This window comes from Echiichthys vipera, assembly GCF_963691815.1.
Source record: "Echiichthys vipera genome assembly, chromosome: 19".
NCBI classification, from domain to species: domain Eukaryota; kingdom Metazoa; phylum Chordata; class Actinopteri; order Perciformes; family Trachinidae; genus Echiichthys; species Echiichthys vipera.
The window spans coordinates 525,987-548,123 of record NC_139844.1 but is presented as its reverse complement, the minus strand read 5'-3'; the positions used below and the strand labels follow the sequence as shown (position 1 = coordinate 548,123).

At 41.8% G+C, this 22,137-nt stretch overlaps 1 protein-coding gene across 1 annotated transcript in view; it reads right to left on the bottom strand.

Annotated features, from left to right (window-relative positions):
• ube2j1 (ubiquitin-conjugating enzyme E2, J1) overlaps positions 1-22,137 on the bottom strand; it is a 115,418-nt gene that overhangs the window by 34,005 nt on the left and 59,276 nt on the right. Inside the window, exon 5 of the mRNA XM_083934018.1 lies at positions 4,977-5,082. Coding sequence (XP_083790144.1) covers positions 4,977-5,082 — 106 coding nt within the window. The remainder of the gene's footprint in view (positions 1-4,976; positions 5,083-22,137) is intronic.

Genomic DNA, 22,137 nt, shown 5'->3' with positions numbered 1-22,137 from the left:
TCAGTGTGAATGGGTGAATGTGACAAATAGTGTGAAAGCGCCTTGAGTAGTCAGAAGACTAGAAAGGCGCTATATAAGTACAAGTCCATTTACCATTTACCATGAGGAAACACAGAGAATTATTTCACAGAGCAGTGTGCCAGGTATCCAGTCAACAGTGTGTTTGATACAGCACTTCAGATCTGTTGGCTGACACAAACAAAGGGGAATCCAGACAAAGAGCTCTGAACTCAATTAGTTATGCGTTTAAAAGTTATATTCCCCAAAGTCAGCAGCCGGTACAGTGGGTGGCCCATTGATTTTTTCTGCCAAAGAAAATTCTACTGTTACTGGTGCTCAACCAGTGGTAATTTACCAATTACTACAAAAACTTTTAGACTAAGCTGCCCACACTTTTTAGGGATGTGTATGAATCCTGTCAACAAACTGGCAGAACACCCAGCTTCAAAAGTTGTGTGCATCTGTGTATGTGAACAGGGGTATTTGGCATCGACTGTCTGTTGGTATTGTTGGTTGCCTCAGTGTACGTGTTCAGCAGCTTACAAGCATGTTTTTACCTCCGCGACCTGTAGCACATTCACATGCCAGGTCCCTGCTAAGGATTCACATGGCTGTGTGGATCTTTACACCCCAAGGTTCAGTGCAATATTGCTAACAGAAAGATCAACATAGCCCCTAAGTGCAGTGAGGTGGGGAAAACCCTAACCCTACCCCTACCCCTAACACATTAAAGAGTTTTTTGTGGATTTTTCTTAGAAAAAAATACAGCTGTGAAGAGTAGGCATGACTTATACTCTGAGGAACACCACATCATAACTGTGGCGCTCCCCAGGCTAAAGGTGGCATGGAAAGGTTTGGATACGTTATTGTTTAAATTATTCAAATCAGTGTCTTTTTTTTAACCAGACTGAAATTGATTTTCATCCAAGAAGTGAAGAAGTAAAGTAGCTAGGAAGAAGCTGGGCTTTTTAGGCATCAGGCTATTTGCAAGGCATGGCAAATGTTCTTTTAGAGCGCACTCACACTGTCCATTCGTACCGTGCATGCTTGCTAGCCGCGGCCCATTTGAGAGAGTTGGGCTTTAGCAAAGCATGGATGCACATGTAGGAGCACAAGCATTTATGGCAGTCCTGATGTCTATTTATATTTGACTGTTCCCTGTGACAGACATTTAAAATGATGCTGCTGAGCGGTTTGCGGTGGTCTGATGCAGAGGTGGAGTGTTTACTGCAGATTTGTTCAGATGAAATGTTCAAAAATAGTCAGACAAAACTAAATCTCAGAAGGGTGATGACCTTTAAGCAAGAAGCATTTGAACTGAGGCTCAGATCATTTCAATTAATGTGAGTGGGCCTGGGCCACAGGGGAAGAGGGAAGAGGGGCATAACATCCAATAACTGGCATGCCCTCTCACTGCCAAGGTCCACGAATCTGGAGAAGAGTCTCAACAAATTCAACAACTTCATCCTTTGGGACATGAACATAAGTTAAGTTTTAATTGTCACCAAATGCCAGATTAACACAAGTATCTGGGAGGTATAGGAAATTGTTCTCTAATTTTGCTCAGTTTTCACAAAATCAAGGTTGTTTTTGAAGTGCCTTGGTTATTTAAAAAAAAACATGCAGCAGTGGTATAGCTACAGCAGATATTCTGTCAAATTCTGGACAAAAAACTAACAGTATTCAGAATAAATCAAGTATTTATTAGTTTATTACTAATTTTGATCTACACTGGACAGTTGAACTGCTATTCTACAATTGACCTTAACAAACTAACCTCAACTGTTTCGTCATCAAAGCCATCTACTTGTCTCTTAAGACTCTATTCCAACTAGGTTAAAGAAGTATTACCTTTGGTTAGTACTACTGTATTAGATATGATTAATATGTCTTCATCAGCAGGTTTTGTACCACAGTCTTTTAAAGTAGCTGTAATCAAACCTGTAATCAAAACTCTGATTCAGAGTTTCTAGCCAACTATAGACCTATATCTAACCATCATTTTCTCTCTAAGATCCTTGAGAAAATAGTGTCTGACTGGTTACATAATAATGGGTTTTTTGAGGCCTTCTAGTCAGGATTTAGAATGAATCATAGCACTAAGACGACACTGACTGAAGCTATTAGAAGGTCATTAGTAATTTTTACCAAAGGACTTGTCTGGAATTGTTTTACTAGATCTTAGTGCTGCCTTCAACACTATTGATCATCAAATCCTGAAGCATCTAATTGGCATTAAAGGAACCGCATTAGGTTGGTTGAAGTCTTATTTATTAAATTGATCTCAGTTTGTACATGTTAATGACAAACCCATGCACACTAAAGTCAGTAACGAAGTTCCACAGGGTTCTAGCATATATGCTTCCCTAAGGAAATATTATGAGGAAGCACGCAAATTTTTGTTATTATGCTGATGATACCCAGATAGATTTCTTCTGGTATCAATCGAATCAAATATATCAGTCTCCTAAACTTCAAGCGTGCATTAAGGAAATAAAAAGCTGGATGACCTGCAATTTTCTGATGTTAAACTCAGATAAAACTGAAGTTATTGGCCGAGAAGGCCTCATAAACTCAATATCTAAAGATATTGTTACTCTGGCTGGTGTTGTGTTGTCTTCCAGCACTACAGTCAGGAATCTGGGTGTATGTCCTTCAATTCCCACATTAAAACTAAGAACAAGGACTGCATATTTTCACCTGTGTAATATTGTGAAAATTAAGAACATTGTGTCTCAGAAAGATGCAGAAAAACTAGTACATGTATCTATTACTTCTAGGCTGGACTACTGCAAGTCTTTTTTATCAGGCTGCTCCAATAAGTCTGTTAAGAGTCTCCAATTGGTCCAAAATGCTTCAGCTCGTGTAGTGAATAAAACCAATTGAAGGGATCATACTGTATTTCTCCTGTATAAGCTTCTCTGCATTGGCTATTAGAGGTCGACTGATTAATCCTTTTGGCCGACGCAGTTTACTGCAGTTTCTTTCCACAGCGCCATAAACCAAGCCAAGTACCATTTCTTCAATAAGCATAAACGTGCATCATATTTCAGCATAAACTATAATTTTCCACCAGACCACAGTGCATCTTACTATTGAATTCGAGGGAGATTGACCTACCCCGAATTTGCTAGTAAGAGGTTCCACTTTGTCAGGCATTCCAGTGCACTTTACCGGATAAAATGATTGGTCAGTATATGAGAAATATATGAGAATTGAATATTGATGAGTTTCAACACCTGGTGGATTTCTTTTACATTTTAGAGTGCCATATGCTTATTAGGAGCCTGTGTCAGAGTCACAAACGGAGCGTGTGTCGTGCCCCTGGTGTGTGTACTGTAGATAGGTCTGTGTGTGTGTGTGTGTGTCATAGTAGTTTTCTGGCAATTTAATGAAGAGAGAAACACAGTTAATGCCACGCTAACAACGCTCGGGGTGACTTTGGCTAACTACATCTTCACCCACCCCTCGGTCTCTAAAGTGCATGATTCATGACACTGCAAGATAAACGCTAGAGTAAGATATGAAATGATGGACTATCACCATACGATATTGTCAGATCGCACAGCCATATATGGGAACATTCCACACTGGACGCACCCAGGAAAAAAAAAATCATGTAAAATTTTCAAAGCCGAGTTTGCTTATCACAGGAGCACGTTGGTAATGCACGAGCACGACAAAGAGTACAGATTGCTGAACACAAAATTCATGGCAAATGCACTTTAATTTTCTTTTTATCAAGGAAAAGGTTTTAAAACATTATTTTCTAGTTCATGATTCCTTGGTTTACAATAAAATTGATACTTCATTTTTGTATTTTTTTATTTCTTATATCAGCAAAAATTTTATTTAAGCATTTTCATTTATCTTTTGTAGTAGTATCCTAAACAGCAGCAATGTTTATTTAAAAAAAAAAAATACTTTGAATCAAGTATTTGTATTGTCTTTATTGCTAGTTAGCACATGCCCTAAACAACATCAAGGTAAATTTAAAAACTGGTAGGTAAAGAAAGCCATTGAATAATAGTGCGATTTCTAATCCAATTAGCTGACTAATCGTTTCAATAACCCATGAGAAGTCGATTATCAAAATAGTTGTTAGCTCAGCCCTAACATGGACAAGCAAGACCATCTCTGCTAACCTTAAGATGGTTATGACTGACTTCCATCAAAATACTGACTATGCCACAAGGCCAATAAATACTCTGGATCACTGCTATTAGCTATTCAAAACCGGCTCAATACCCGCGTCCGTGAAGAGCAACGATTTCGGTAATTTTGCAGATGTCAAAGTTGGGGTCAAGTACACACCCCTGCACAGGGAGGGTCACAGAGAGAGAGGTCAGGAAATGGTCAGGCCAATCAGAAGCTGCCCAGAGTCTGCACTACATGATGATGTCTGGAAAACTTTCCAGGACACTGCTGTAGAAGTCGCTGATGACCTCAAAAACTACAGTTAAATCATTCCACAACCACAAATCATGGATTACCAGGACCATCCTGGATGACTGACACACACACACACACACACACACACACACACACACACACACACACACACACACACACACACACACACACACACACACACACACACACACACACACACACACACACACACACACACACACACACACACATCTCATCTGCTAATAGAAACATTTCTGGCTTTGTACTGTTTCCTCAGAGGAAAATGTGGTGTGAAATGAAGAGCAACATACCAAAACATGCTCCCTCCTGAGACTGTGTGTTTTGGCAAATATGAATTGGTCTTCTTGCAAAAGCAGGATTGGCTTTGGTGCACTCTGTCACCTTTGTGAGTTATTAGTGGGAGACATGTCCACCAAAGCTCAGGTGCTGATTACTTTCCACACCACTCACCTCATTATCATTCTCTATCCATGGCAGTGCACACACAACACATACTCTGCAGAGAGTAAACATTTGAAAGATTATCGTTTAACAAATCTTACTTTTTGGCAAGGGCCCTCCTCTCCTCTGGAGTATAATCAAGAGATCCTATTGCTCCCTCTCCTTTTGTTGGCATGAATCCGATTATTGCTATTAGGGCAGTCCGGACTGCAAGAGAAAGACACAAGAGGAGAAAAAACAAAGTGGATGTGAGAAACATTAAAATCAGAGCATGTTCAATATTCTTGGGTAAAACAGAGAAGGTTAAATTACATTGCGGGCTGCACATGTCATCATGTTTAGTGCCCGTGTTACGTAAGTGGGAATGATGCTTTGTTTTCTGAGTGTAAGCCTGGATTTACAATGGCCTATTTGAGGACATCCACTATGTGTGTTCGTACTCACACTTTCTCCAGCTGGCACAGGACATGTTTTACAAGGGTCAAGGGTTTGTTTGTGTCATGTCATGTGTTATGACTGGCTGTTTCGTCTGTGCTTCAGTCTATCCAACATATCGAGAGCGAGATTACAAGCGATGTGACTCGCTCATCTCACAGAACAGATACGTTAAGTGGATTGACTCCCGCCCGAGTTTTCTCCCGCTGTGTTTTAAACATATAAACATATGAACCGCATCTACATTGACTGAGCAGGTCAGTCTGTGTGCGTCACCTGCTGCCGGCTGCCTCAATCGCTGCGCTGGGTGGAGAAACAACGTCAATGAATCAGTTAAACACCGACATGAAAACTATTTTGGTTAAGTAAATTTCTGCTGTCACTCGGCTTGGGAGCTGCCAACAGACGGCAGAGACTGCCGGGAGCTCATCACATACGGCGGCTTCGGGGCCATCAGGTGCGACACTGTGGTTATAACTTGGAGCCTGATGTTAATGAAAGCTGTGGGGCTCACGTGTGAGGCTATGTGTTTGTGTTACGGTGCTGACAGTACTATCTTCTTACAGTGCTTATATATTGTCCTGTCTTTTCTGTCACTCTGTTGCTGTTTAGCAACTTACATATTGATATGGCGAGACATTTGGAATTTAAATTTCAGTTACGCACACTCAAATTTTAGTCGAAGTCTGGAGCCCTGATCGCTATCTACTTTGGCCATCTTTTTTGACCATTGATCTCTGCATCGGAGTGTCTGATGTTTAGCTACTCCTCTGCCTCCTTTAGTGATAATGGAAAATGTTATATGTGTAGTGTATTTGTAGCGCTGGAGGCGAGGCCCAGTGAGTTAGAGGCACGGATCAGCACCATGGAAGCTCAGTCTTGTGCTATGGTAGCTAGCCGGCCACCTATAACTTTAGCCGGTGCCAAGCCACATAGTGTAGCGTTAGCTTCTGTTAACCCTCCCAATAATTCCAATCCCTGAGCAGCCAGGGTCCTCCTGGGTGACTGAGAGGAAAGCATAGTTCTAAATCTAAGCCCATGGTTAACCATACACCCGTTCACGTTTCAAACAAGTTTTCTTCACTCGGTGACACACATGCTGAGCAAACAACACTGGTTATTGGCAGCTCCATTCTGAGAAATGTGAATATAGCGACACCAGGGATCATAGTAAAATGCTTCCCAGGGGCCAGAGCGGGTGACATTGAGTCCTATTTGAAACTGCTGGCTAAGGTTAAACGTAAATATGATTAGATTGTTATTCATGTCGGCAGTAATGACACCCGATTACGTCAATCGGAGGTCACTAAAATTAATGTGGAGTCGGTTTGTGCATATGCAAAAACTATGTCGGACTCCGTAATTTTCTCTGGTCCCCTGCCCAACTTGACCTGCAATGACATGTATAGCCGCAAGTCATCATTCCGTCACTGGCTGTCTGGATGGTGCCCAGTAAATAATGTGGGCTTCCTAGATAATTGGCAGTCTTTCTGTGGAAAACCTGGTCTTATTAGGAGAGATGGTATTCATCCTACTTTGGAGGGTGCTGCTCTCATATCTAAGAACTTGGACGCAGTTGTTAGCAGTCTAAAACCATGCCACCCAGCGTTGGGATCAGGAAGCAGAGTCACAGTTTAATACATCATTCTGCGCTGCCCTTATTGCAGGTGCCCAGGAAGCAGAGTGGCAGTCTAATACACCTCTCTGCGCTCCCTGAGGCGTATTTTCCAGCTCAGTATAGTATACAAACGCTGTGTGCCCTTCATCTAAATTAACCAGATCAAAAATGAACAGAAGAGGGGCTATACAGAAAAACCTGATACAAATCAACACCAAATCTGCAATAATGCAACAAAATCAGAAAATAAAATGTGGACTAATAAACATCAGATCTCTGTCAAGTTGTATTAGTAAACGATCTGATATTAGATAACCATATTGACAAAGAACTGTCTGACTGAAACATGGCTGTATCCTGAAGAATATGTTAGCCTAAATGAATCCACTCCTCCCAGTCATATTAATAAATACTCATATTCCTCGAGGCAGTGGTCGAGGGGGAGGCCTTGTTCTTTGTCTTTCACATTCAACCTGGAAAACTGGGCAGCCAATTATACTTGTTATAGTGTACTGTGCTCCTGGTCCGTACTCTGAGTTTCTATCTGAATTCTCAGAGTTTCTGTCAAATTTAGTCCTTAAATCTGATAAAGTAATCATTGTAGGAGATTTTAATATTCTCGTGGACATTGATAATAATAGCCTTAGTACTGCGTTTATCTCTCTATTAGATTCTATTGGTTTTACTCAGAGTGTACATAAACCTACTCACTGTTTTAATCACACCCTCGACCTTGTTTTGGCTTATGGTGTGGAAATCAATGACTTAATAGTCTTTCCACAGAATCCTATTTTATCAGACCATTATTTAATAACTTTTGAATTCGTATTACAGGACTACTCACCTCTGGGCAAAAGTTTCTACACTAGATGTTTATCTGATAGTGCTATAACTAAATTTAAGGAATCGATTCCATCTACATTTTATTTAATGCCTTATCCTAATATTCAAGATTCCTGCACTAACGTTAGTTTCTCTGAAATTGATCACCTTGTTGACAGTGTTGCAGGCTCACTACGAACAACACTTGACTCTGTTGCTCCGTTAAAAAAGAAGATGGAACAGAGGAAGTTAGCTCCGTGGCATAACTCACAAACCCGTTAAATAGTATCCCGAAAATTAGAAAGTAAATGGCGCTCTACTAAATTGGAGGAATATCGCTTAGCTTGGCATGAATGTCTAAAAACATGTAGGAAGGCCCTCCGTAATGCCAGAGTAGCCTATTACTCATCTTTAATAGAGGAGATTAAGAACAATCCTAGATTTCTTTTCAGCACTGTAGCCAGGCTGACAGAGAGCCACAGCTCTATTGAGTCATGTATTCCTATAACCCTCAGTAGTAACGACTTCATGACCTTCTTTAATGACTAAATTATAACTATTAGAGACAAAATCAACTGGCTTGGCAAACATTTTTCTTCAAACCCAGGGACTCAGGAACTAACTGTACGACCTAATGTGTTCTTGGACTGCTTTTCTGCAGTCGACCCTAACAAATTAACATGTACTATTTCAGCATCAAAGCCCTCTACTTGTCTCCTAGACTCTATTCCAACTATGTTACTTAAAGAAGTGTTACCTTTAGTTAGCACTCCTGTATAAGATATGATTAACATGTCTTTATCAGCAGGTTATGTACCACAGTCTTTTAAAGTAGCTGTAATTAGACCTCTTCTTAAAAAGCCCAGTCTTGATCCTGAGGTACTAGCCAACTATAGAGCTATATCTAACCTTCCTTTTCTCTCTAAGATCCTCGAGACATTAGTCGCCAATCAGCTGTGTGACTAGATTTTAGTGCTTGGTCAATAGTGCCTTCGACACTATTGACCATCACATCCTAGTACAGAGACTGGAGCATCTAATTGGCATTAAAGGAACCGCACTGAACCGAGCTGGTTCGAGTCATATTTATCAGATAGATCTCAGGACAAATCCCCCATTCACACTAAAGTTAGTCACAGAGTCCCACAGGGTTCTGTCCTTGGACAGATTCTATTCACCTTATATATGCTTCCCTTAGGAAATATTATAAGGAAGCACTCCATAAACTTTCATTGTTATGCTGATGATACATAATTATATTTGTCGATCAGTTAGATAAACTTCAAATGTGCATTAAGGAAATAAAAAGCTGGATGACCTGCAATTTTCTGATGATAAACTCAGATAAAACTGAAGTCATTGTACTTGGCCCAAAAGGCCTCTGAAACTCAATAGCTAAAGACATTGTTATTCTGGATGATGTTGTGTTGTCCTCCAGCACCACAGTAAGGAATCTGGGTGTTATTTTTGATCAGGATATGTCCTTCGATTCTCACATAAAACTTACGACAATGCATACAATGCATATTTTAACCTGCGTAATATTGCGAAAATTAGGAATATTGTGTCTCAGAAAGATGCAGAAAAACTAGTCCATGCATTTGTTACTTTTAGGCTGGACTATTGCAACTCCTTATTATCAGGCTGGAGGAGAGGACTCTGGACCTGATGTATGCTAACATTAAGGATGAATACATCTCCTCTTCTCTCCCCCCTCTGGGTAGGTCAGACCAAACCCTGCTATGTTCCTCTGGTGAAGGGGAAGCCTACGACCACAAGGACTGTGAGGAGGCTTATGAGACATAATCCTGTGATGTGGAAGATGTCCTGCCTCGTGCCTGTGCCAAAGACGCGGTGTCCCAGTGGCCCTCAGGACTACAGACCGGTTGCCCTGACGTCCCACGATATGAAGACCATGGAGAGACTCCTGGAGTAGCTAAGGCCTATGGTCAGACCCTTCACTGACCAACTACAGTTTGCTTACCAGCCCCGCCTGGGAGTTAAGGACTGCATCACCTACCTGCTGAACAGAGTCTACAGTCATCTGGACAAGCCTGCGAGCACTGTGGGAGTCAAGTTCTTTGACTTCTCCCGTGCATTCAACACCATCTGTCCGGCTCTACTTGGTGAGAAGATGGCTGCGATGCAGGTGGAGGCCCCCATCTTGTCCTGGATTGTGGATTACCTGATAGGCAGACCACAGTATGTACGCCTGCATAACTGAGTGTCTGACAGGGTGGTCAGCAACGCTGGGGCCCCACAGGGGACTGTCCTCTCTCCCTTCCTCTTCACCTATTGCACCCGAGTCCTGTCACCTTCAGGAGTTTTCTGATGACTCAGCAATAGTTGACTGGATTGGAAAGGGGGATGAATATATATATATATATATATATATATATATATATATATATATTTTTTTTTTTTTTTCAAAATTTATAGTTTATTGTATAAATGCATGTATATATTTTTGTTGTTAATATGTTGCTTGTATAGCTGGAGTTTGCAACAAAAATTATTTCCACTGGGATTATCAAAGTATTTCTAATTCTGAAGTCCGATGACGTCATGAATATAAAGTTGCCATGTGGACCTAGCTGAGTTTCCAAGAATTTGCTGACTATGAACATTGAGACTACATACAGCGGCAGCGGTGTTCTACATATTTAAATAATGCCTGTTGAACAGGTGTATTGATAAGGTTCAGCTTAACTGTGGTTACTTGATTTGAAAATTTAAATCCAAGTACAAAGCTTTTTTTTTTTCATCAAGGTCAGAAAGGGATGGAGTAAATTAAAAAAACAATTTGATTTTCATTTCCTAGTTATAATAACAAAAATTAAAACCACTAAAAGACAGGACAGAAGATGCCATTTACAGGGTAAGAGCGCATATGAGGATAGTGCTGAGTTGGGGCGGGGAAAAAAAACGTACATTGCTAATTAATGGATACATATCCCCCTAGTGTCAGTTGTGAGATCTGTGCGCACAGATTCGCAAACTGAGAGAAAATGGTATGGTGCCACTGTAGTGCCATGAAGCACTCATGCGATAAAACATGCATTTCGCTCAGGGGAGAAGCAGCTTTACTGCTCGAGGGTTTTTCTTTCTGCGCTCGCCGTGCCCATTATACACAAGGCAGCTTCTTTTAATAATTATTAAAAAGCAAACTCGTTAACCATAATCCATCAACAGTATGCCAAATATTAATTTGTTGGGACAAAAAAACTAACTGTAAAAAAATGTTTAAACTTTTTTTTTGCTTACTGCACTTTTTGTAGGGCAGTATAGGCCATGTTATATAGCGCCATTCATAAACACTAAGCAAAACTGTAGTCTAATAGTAATAAACAAGAGATTAAAATACTGAAAATAAATGTATGACAATAACAATTTGACAACTGTCATTATTTGCCTATTTTATTATATTTTTATGCAGGTGGACCCTGTGGTTTCCTGGATTACTTGACTGGTCGACCACAGTATGTCAGACTGCAGGACGGAGTGTCTGACACTGTGGTCAGCAGCACTGGAGCTCCACAGGGAACCGTTCTTTTCCCCTTTCTGTTCACCCTGTACACCTCAGACTTTCAGCTCCTCTCTGAGTCCTGCCACCTGCAGAAGTTTGCTGACGATTCTGCAATTGTTGGCTGTGTCAGTGAGGTGAAGGAGGAGGAGTACAGGGGCTTTGTGGACTCCTTCGTCGACTGGTGTGCAGCTAATCACCTGATTCTAAACGCCACCAAGACTAAGGAGCTAGTGGTGGATTTCCGCAGGAGTAAATCGGCCCCCACACCCATCTACATCAACGGTGTGACTGTGGATGTTGTCCAGGATTACAAATACCTTGGAGTATACCTGGATAATAAACTGGACTGGTCCAAGAACACTGAGGCTGTTTACAAGAAGGGCCAGAGTCGTCTCTATTTCTTGAGGAGGCTCCTGTCATTCAATGTAGGTAACACCATGCTGAGGATGTTCTACCAGTCGGTTGTAGCCAGTGCCATCTTCTTTGCTGTTGTGTGCTGGGGCAGCATACTGAGGGCAGCAGACGCCAAGATAATCAGTAAGATCATCAGGAAGGCAGGCTCCATCCTGGGGGGTCAAACTGGACTCTTTGGCGTCGGTGTCTGAGAGGAGGATGATGTCTAAACTGCACAGCATCCTGGACAACAACACTCACCCTCTCCACCAGCTGCTGACCTCCAGCAGAAGCACCTTCAGTTATTCCCTCATTCTCCCCCAGTGTAACACTGAACGCCAGAGGAAGTCTTTTCTTCCGGTGGCCATCAAACTCTATAATTCATCTACAGGTCAGGTAAGGAACAGTGGAGACACTGTATCCTGAGAAAATGTCACTTTGTCACTTTATATCATCACTGCATCACTTTATGAAGTTGTACTGTCACTTACTTCAGTAAGAAAGGCTGCTACACTTCACTGTCACTTTATATCACCACTACAACACTTTATTTAGTGGTACTGTAACTTACTGCTGCTACACTTTACTGTGCTTTACTGTAACTTAGTTCTGTAGGAAATCATGCTACATTTTTAACACTGTTTTCACTTATCGCTCCTAATCACTTATTTAGTTTGTACTTATTTTATTTCAATATGCTGCTAAACGGCACGGTGCGTATTGTATATTGTATATACCTACGCTTAACCACAATGTCTGTTGCACTCTGTCCCACTTATTTTGATCTGATTTTGTTAGCTTATTGTCACTCTGATCCTTTCCCACTTTGTATTGAAACTGTTGCACAATAATTTCCCTCGGGATAAATAAAGCTTCTTGAATCTTGACCTTGAATCTTGAATCAACTTCCTCCTCATTCATCCCCACAGCGCTTTACAGAGTTGGACGCTGAGCTTCCACTGACTTCAATGGGGAAGCGTAGAGCTGGTTGTTCCACTGCAGCGAAACTATATGGTCAGTGGATAAATGCTGGGCTTTGTCCCGCCAATCGGATGCTCAGTGTCTCTGGGGGTCTATGGGACAGTGGGCCAAGGCCGTTCAAGCAGCCTAGCTCTGCTGCCATTGAGAGGACACTGGTCAAGTCCCTGGAAAAGGCGCCTAGTTGGTACGCAAAGTCACAGATCATTTTCTTGAAAAGGAACTAAGGGTAGAATTTACACGAAATAAACAAACACATTTATGATGTAGGCCGGAAAAATGAGCTTCCCCTCCTTGAAAGACCAGCAGACGCCACTGATATACTTGTATATGATTGATACATTCTCTCTTAGGTTGTCCTCTGGTCAAAGGCAAAAGTTGAGGTAAAAAGTTGGGCGTAAGCACTCTCACAAAGTGAATCTGCTGCTTATAGCCTATTGGCATTTGATTTTTCCCCTGTCCCACAGTATCCAGCTGCAGCCTTGGAGAAAACCGTACGGTGTATGGTGATGATGTATGAAGTAGATTGTGGAACGCCAGTTATTTCAATCTATTGTAAAATTAAAATAAAATATGCTAATAATGACAGTTATTGATTGTCATTAATTTATTAGTCAGTGACTGCTTTTATCTTGAAGGGTTCGAGTAATGTATTTTATTTTTTTATTTTTGAATAGGATGCGAAAAGGTTCTGTAGGCCTATGGCTTAAATTTACTATTGTCAAGGACATTATGTTCACACTAATTTGTTTGTTAAATTTTTGGGGGGGATTTGTAAAACTATATATTTTTGGAATCCTTACAGACCGAAGAAGCAGAAAATCTTTGATTGACAATTTTTCGAAGTCTTTACTGCAGTCCATTTGGTCCTGAAAATGGTGTACTATTACACTAAAAACACCGTGGGCTAATTTGCTGCCGTCTTGCCTAAGACTTAATTAAGAAACAGTGAGGTAAAAATCTTTGAGGAAAAGTTGTTATACAGCATTTTAAGAAAATTCAAAGGGTCCTTAATGCAAATCCACAGCATAGCATTTAAATCTGGTCCCCAGTTTCTTGGAATTTTCATTCAAAAATGGGTGCCTTGCTCTCAGGTGATATAAGGTAAAAAAATAAACTTAAGGTACTTAAGCACTTAATTATGAACCAGAACCAGAAACAAAACAGCACACCTACAGTGGCCCTAGTGTCAAAATGTGCGTACAACAGGCATCCTGAATTATACAGGTACAAATGCCACTTCTTGCATGCCTAAATGCATGTATTCTGTATTTCTGGTTGGTGGGGCTGAGCACCCGGGAGGGGAAGCCTACGGGCCTCTCTATGTCGTCATGGAGCTGTGACAGAATAGCCAAAGCAGACGCATCACGGGTCACAAATGCCCTGGAATTCAGGAGTCTAGGTCCAGGGAGCATCCTGCCTGAGCAGCATCCTCTGTGGGGCTGTGACGGAGGAGTACTGAGGCAGGGAACACATGTAGTAGGCTGTCATCCCCAACAACAACAAAGCCAGCTGCGAGGCTGTCGTGGGGGTGGGGAATTGCGGGGTGCTGGGCTGCCACATTCGACTAGAAAAGGGACTCTTGAGTGGAGAGGAATTTGTAAGTAGTCCTGATGAAGTCCAAATTAGAAATTACCCTGGAGCCATAGAAGTGGGTTGTATGTTCTTCTGTTGTTGGGAGAGGGTACTTGTCAGGCACCACTGCCTTGTCAACCTGGCGATGGTCAATGCAGACTCTCAATCCACCTGACTTCTTCTTGGCGATGACGAGGTTGGACACCCACGGAGAGGCATCAATGGGTTCAATGATGCCATCAGCCTGGAGCCATTGGAGTTCCTGTGTAACGCCGTCCCGCAGAGCCAGGGGAACAAGATGAAGCGACTGGACCATGGGAGGCAAGCTGTGTTCCAGGAGCAGTTTGTGTGTGAAGGAGGTGAGACACCCAAGGCCACTGAACAGTTCAGGCTGGCTTTGTTGCCAAGAGGAACCCCCTTGTAGTATTTATGTTCCGTTGTTGTCCTGTAGAGTAAAGCCAAAGCTGAGAAAGAGGTCAAGGCCCATGATGTTCTCGCTGCAGCGCATAATGTGGAATGGGAAGTGGCCCACATTTGTAGAGGCGTAGTGAACTGGGAGGTAAAGTAGGCAGACAACGTCAATTTTGCTGTGGCTATAGCCACAGAGAGCAGTGGCTGGGTGTTGCAACTGTCTGTTTGGGAAGAGTGGGTTACAGATGTCAACATTCAGCAGTGACTCTTTGGCCCCAGTGTCGAGAAGAGGGACACAGCCGCCATCCAGGTATACGAGGCACCTGAAGAGGGTCACTGTGTGGGAGCCTATGGTGCTCACTGGCAACGCCGAGTCACGTGACTGTTCAGGGTAGTCAGCCGGAGCAGACTGGCACCATTTAGCAAAGTGGTTAGGTTTCTGACAGTGTCATGCATGTTTAGCAGGGCAGTCCTGAGCCCTAGTGGCATGACAGGTGGAGCCACAATTCCCACAGAGTGAATATTTGGCACACTGATGATGGATTATGGTATTATGAGTACAGTTTGACTGACTCTGTTCTAAATCAATTTAACACGATTTCTTGCCATCCAACGTGACAATCTGACTTCTGGAAATTAAATTCTAGGTAATCCTGGAGATTGAGAAATCAGTATTTAAAGGCAGCCATTTAAAAAAATCTAAGATGGCCTCCATATTGACCTTGGAAATTTGTCAATCACTTTTTGTCTGATTCTTCATATTATAAGGTTTCCAAAAATATAGTTTTCATAATCCCCTCCAAAATTGAATGAAATTACACAAGGAAACGGACTAGTAGATTACATTTTCGCTTAGTGTTTATGAATGGTGCTATACAGTATAATGTGGCCTATACTGCCCTACAAAGCCAAAGTGCAGTAACTATGAAAACATTTAAGTTAAAAATGTATTGTCCCAACAAATGAATATTTGGCACACTGACGATGGATTATGGTAGTATGAGTTCAGTTTAACTGACTGACTTTAAATTTCACTTTGAATCAGAAATTAACCAGTGTACCACGAAAGCATGGTGGATCATAGATTATTAAGTTTATGCCTGTATATCCAGTCTGTGGTGGAATTAGCCGACTAGCAGCCACTCTCTCTACTCTGAGTAGTATTTAGAATCGATTGCACTTCCTTGGTTGTCAACACTGAATTTTATACACTGTATTTTGCAGCTGTATATGGTATATTGAATTTTTTAATGTTGAATTATTTAACCTTGAATGTAGGAACATTGAAAAACGAAGAGTTAAATTCAGAGTCAAAACATTCAGGGGTTGTATTCACAAAATGTTTTATCTTGAGAGTACTCCCAAGGAGCACTAAAAGTTCTTAGTAAAGAGTAATTTCTTCAAACCTATTCCCAAACCCTCTGAGACCAACTTTTCCTTAAGAGTGGGAGGGACTCCTAACTTTAATCTGCAGTGATATAGGGTGGCTATTATTGGTTGGTGATGTGATGGCATCCCTGACCAGCTCTACCACGTTCATAATGCCATTTCCATTAAGGTGATACCTTTTTAAAAGCTCACAATAATTTTATCTCTCCAAAATGTTGACTGCAGCAGCCATGTTAGGTCCTCTCTTGATTAACTCTTAGTGACTTAGGAGTCCTCAGAGAACTCCTGTGCTAAAACGCTTTGTGACTTACACTTACCTTAAAAAGTTAGGAGTCCTAAAATTAGGACTTAAACTCCCCTTATTTTTAAGAGTTACTCCTAAATCAGAGTTAGGACTTCAGATGTTTTGTGAATACGGCCACAGATAAATATTTTCAATGCATAAATATTCAGTGCTAGAAATTCAATAACTTTTAATTTCAAAATTTGATGGCACAGATTTACTTCCACAAGGGAACAGATTTTGTCTTCTTCTACACAGCATTGAAGAAGTGGATCCCTAAGTATTTTCATATTATAACTGTTGGTAGTTGTAATTAGTTTTGTTTAATAGTGCTGAATTTTATTTATTTATTGTTTTTTGAAAGGCAACAGCAGCTTGTACTTGTTGCCAAAGCGCCGGTAAAATTTCAGGTAAGGGTAGAGGGCTGGAGGGACATAAAGTGTGATCATTAGATGGAAAAAATAAAGAATGAACTTATAATACTTTTTAATATAGTAAGAGCTTTGATTTCTCATGTAGGGTTATACATATTTACAATGTAGCTTGATCACACTTCCTTATGGTTTGTCTTTGCATCGCGTCCAAATAACAATGAGCCATGAAATCCTGCATTTTTAAACAAAACTAATACTAATAGCAATAGTCAGACCTAGAACCGTAACTGATAAGTTATATTGTCAAAGTTAGATGGCTTTTTCCAATAATCTACAATAGCCGCTGTTATAAGATACTCAAGCAATGTAACAATGCACAATACCTTGAACACCTTGTTATTTATTGTTATTACCACTACTCATCATTGTTCATATTTCCCACCCTTATTGTTATTATCATGGTCATATTCTATCACCTTGGCTGTGCTTGTATTCTGCTATATTAACTGCCATAACATATAAGTCATATTAACATTACTATAGATATTATTATAGTTATTATTATATTATTATAGTACTGTTACTTTTGTGGTTGCTTAGATCTCTGGAAGTGTCTCTCTGTCTGTCTTTGACTCTCTCTGTCCATCTGTCTGCCTTTTCTCTCTTCTTTTCTTCCTCCCCAGCCGATCAAGACAGATGGCCGTCGTCCATAGAGCTGGGTCAGTTCCACGTTCCTGCCTGTTAAAGGGAAGGTTTCGTTGCCACTGTGCTCAAAGGGGGCATTGCTATGTCTATGTAAATCATTAATAGGTCATAGAGTGTGGTCTATAACTACTCTGTAAAGTGTCCTACGATGAATTTTGTTTTGATTTGGCACTGTAAATTAAACTAAATTGAATTGAATTCATGATGTGCGCTTCACGAATCAAAAATCATCAACATCAGTGTCACTGTATTACCCATTAAAGGCCACAAAACCGAGCGTCTTGCTTATGCAGGGTCTCTTGATCAGTGTGCAAATCATGATGTTTGCAAAATCATAGCCCAAGCATATGTTATGGTAAATTTAGAATAATCACCAGGCATGAAAGCAAACAGTAGAAGACATATTTTTTTTCCAACATTTCCAACATTCTTTTAAATGTATTATTTCCAAAATGTACTCAATTCAATCAAATTTTATTCATAGTGCCAAATCATAACAAAAGTTATCTCAAGACACTTTACACATACAGTAGATAAAGACCACAATTCATGACTTAGTCATGATTTACAGAGATTTACCCAAATGTCCTCTCCGGGAACCAGTACCTCATCATGATGGAGAGGTTTATGTGTCCCTGTGAACCTGAGGGCTGTGTTTTCGGGAGCCTGGTGCTCCTGGTAGGGTCTCCCACGGCAGAGGGGTTTCAGGGGAGGGGCTGGACTAAGAATGGTTCACAAAGACTCTGCACCGGACAGCAGTTCAGAGTATTCTGCCTTCTTTGAGACCCTAAATGGAGTCCTGTGTGGGGCTCCAGCAGGGGACTCCATAGTTCTGCTGGGAGACTTAAACGCCCGCGTGGGCGATGATGGAGACAGCTGAAAAGGCGTGATTGGGAGGAACGGATTGTCTATAACAAACACCATGTTCAAACATAAGGATGCTCATAAGTGTACGTGGTACCAGAGCACCCTAGGCAAAAGGTTGATGATCGATTTTGTTATTGTATCATCTGATCTGAGGCCGTATGTTTTGGACACTCGAGTGAAGAGAGGGGCAGAGCTATCAACTGATCACCATCTGGTTATGAGTTGGGTCAGAGGATGGGGGAAGATTCTGGACAGACCGGGTAAGCCCAAACGAGTAGTGCGGGTGAACTGGGAACGTCTGGAGGAGGCCCCTGTCTGAGAGATCTTGAACTCACACCTCCAGCGGAGCTTTTCTGGCATCCCTGTGGAGGATGGGGGGCATTGAACCGGAGTGGGCAATGTTCCAAGCTGTGGCGGTGAGCTGTGGCCTAAAGGTCTTAGGTGCCTCAAGGGACGGTAACCTTCAAACACTGTGGTGGACTACGATGGTCAGGGAAGCTTTCCGACTAAAGAAGGAGGTAGTTGCAAGGTACCTACAGGCCAGAAGTGCTGCAGGCTCTGCCATGTCAGAGGCAAAGCAGCGGGTGTGGGAGAAGTTCGGATAAAATCATGGAGAAGGACTTTCTGACGGCACCTAGGTGCTTCTGGAAAACCATTCGGCACCTCAGGAGGGGGAAACGGGGAACCATCCAAGCCGTTTACATTAAGGATGGGACGCAGGTGACCTCAGCTGATGAGGTCACCGGACGGCGGAAGGAGCACTTTGAGGAACTTTTTATTTCGACTAACCTCCAGCTCTGCCTTTTATAGAGGGGGGAGGGGGAGGGGGATAATTGATAATTGGATAATTGTCAATATCTCTGGCGGAAGTCACTGAGATAGTCAAACAACTCCACAATGGCAAAGCCCCAGGGGTGATGAGATTCGTCCGGAAATACTGAAAGCTTGGGTCGGGAGGGGCTGTCTTGGTTGACACGTCTTTTCAACATTGCGTGGAAGTCTGGGACATTGCCAAAGGAGTGGCATACCGGGGTGGTGGTTCCCCTGTTTTTAAAGGGGGTCCAGAGAGTGTGTGCCAATTACAGGGGTATCACACTACTCAGCCGCCCTGGTAAAGTCTACTCCAAGGTGCTGGAAAGGAGGGTTCGTCCTATAGTCGAATCTCAGATTGAAGAGAACAATGCGGATTCTGTCCCGGATGTGGAACAACTGACCAGCTCTTCACTCTTGTAAGGATCCTGGAGGGTCCTGGGAGTATGCTTATCCAGTCTACATGTGCTTTTTGGATCTGGAGAAGGCATATGACCGGGTCCACACCGGCAGTCTCTTCACAATATAATTTCATCAGACCTTATATTAATCAAATCAATCAATCAAATTTTATTTGTATAGTCCTTTACAATAGCCAGACGGTACCCAAAGTGCTTTACCACAAAGCAATAAAATAATACATAAAACAATATATAAAAACACAAGAAAGTGCTACTAGTGCTGCAGGGTGTTTAAGGCCCTTTAAAGAACATAAAGTATAAAAACAAGCAAAAATAAGTACATAGAACTGCCCTAGACAGAGTTAAGTGCTAATCTAAAAAAGTGTGTCTTCAGCTTCGATTTAAAAAGGCTGAGGTCAGTAGTGGTGCGAATGTCGGGGGGCAGTCTGTTCCACAGTCTAGAAGCTGTGACAGCAAAACAACGATCGCCCCACTGTCTGAATCTTGACCTTGGGACCTTTAAGAGGAGCTGGCCGGAAGAACGGAGGAGCTGTGTTCTAAACAAATTGGGGATGCGAGATTAAAGACTGGCTGAGGCGACATAAAGTGCATTGCAGTAGTCCAGTCTTGAACTGATGAAGCGTGGATCTCCTTCTCGAAGACCTAATCTGTTTATTAAATCTGAACCCATTGTCAAATGTTACCCCAAGATGTGATTTAAACAAAAGGGTGCCAGAGTCGCAAAGTTTTAACTAAAACACAGATGGCGTGCCAAACAAAATACATTCGGTTTTACAGTCATTCAGGTGCAAAAAGTTCAGAGCCATGCACTGTTTTTACATCAGTGATAAAGTCCAGTAACTGAGTAAGTGCAATGTTTTCATTGGGTCTCATCGACAAATATAACTGTAAATCATCAGCATAAAAATTCAAAGACAGATTGTGTTTTTTACAACTGATCCCAGCGGCAGAATATACAATGAAAACAGAATAGGGCCAAGAATAGAGCCCTGTGGCATCCCACAAAAGGCGACCTCTGTGAGTAGCAGAGGTCACCAATCATAAAACTCCTATTTGCCAGGTACAACCTAAACCATTGGAGAACGTTGCCACGGATGCCTACATACTGCTCTAGGCGAGATACAAGGATTGCATGGTCAACTTTATCAAAAGCCGCTGTGAGGTCCACAGCAGGGCTCCCAGCATCCACGGACAGGGCAATATGCACCTTTAACATTGCTGACTTTGTCCAGAACTAAAACCAGACTGAAATTTATCACGAACGGAATTAATCTCTAAAAATGTTTGTAATTGAATAAAAACCGATATCTTAGAAAGAAAGGGTAAGTGGGAGACACAGTGGGGTCATGGTATTTTGAGGAGGGGCCTAACCACAGTGTGTTTGAAGGCAGCTGGGACAGACCCTGAGTTAAGACATGTGTTTATAAAAACAGCAAACTTGATCCAACAGAACTAAAAAACTCCTTCAGAAACTGTGCTGGGATGATTGTCTAAGGGACACTAACCACCTTAGTGAGAGATGACAGAGAAATAGTCTCAAATTGCTCAAAAAACAGCAGATTGTGCAGGAAGAGCACATACATCATCAGGTGACATAAGCATATTACTGATATTCTGACTGATGCCACTTTGTATATAAAAAAAGAGACAAATGTAACCAGTATGTGTTACCATTAAGTACAGTATGAGAAAATGATATTAAGGATAATTGTAAGGATTGGACCAGTCTCAGAGGACTTCAGGTTTGACTGGAGCCAAGAGGATGGATGATCACAATGAAATAGAAAACACATGAGACAAAGTAAATTTTAACTGTACCTGTATATTGCTTATTTGAACAGGTAGTAGCAGGTGGAATCCCCAAGGTAAGTTCAATAGGTAAGGTCGAATCACAGGTTCACATAGAAAATAACAAACATTAAAAAATTAACTGTTCGCACATAAAGAAATAAAGAAAGACCCGGGTAGTTCATTGTCTCTTTGAGAGTCACAGTTCGCAATCAAAATCCAGTGTGTCACTGGTATGAAGGAAGATATGTTCTCTGTCCTCTGTATGTGTGTACAGTTCATTCCTACCGCACTTGACGTAGGTGCTCAGTTCACATCCCTCTTACTGTGGCTTCAGGTTCTTTATCTCGTGGGCTCAGTACTGGAAAAGGTTCTCTCTCTGAAGTCTCTAATTCTCTGAGATCTCCTCCAATGGCTCTGAGATCTTCTCCAAAGTCTCAGCTCATCAAGGGAACTCAAAAAAAACCTCGACCAGTGCAACGCAGTAGTGCACTGGCTGAAATAGGCGGCCTTCTCGCTTTAAATAGCACTCTGATGATTAGAGCTGTTGGCTATAAAAGAGGACAAATATTTGGACTTGGCCTCCTTCACAGCTCTCTGATAAGCAGCCAAACTGTCCTTTGACCAGCCCAGTGATACATGCGGTTTGCCCTTTTTCCACCGCCGCTCAGCCTGTCTGCATTGTTGTCTGAGCAGATGGGTGTAGTCATTTAACCAGGGATCGGCATAGAGTAAGGTGTCTGGACAAAGGGGAGGAACAAGTCCGCTGTCAGCCACTGCTGCATGCAGCTGAGAGTCCCCAAAAGGCAACAGCAAATTTTCTGGCCGTTGATGGAGTGAAGATACGGCGTCTGCGGGCTGGGGAA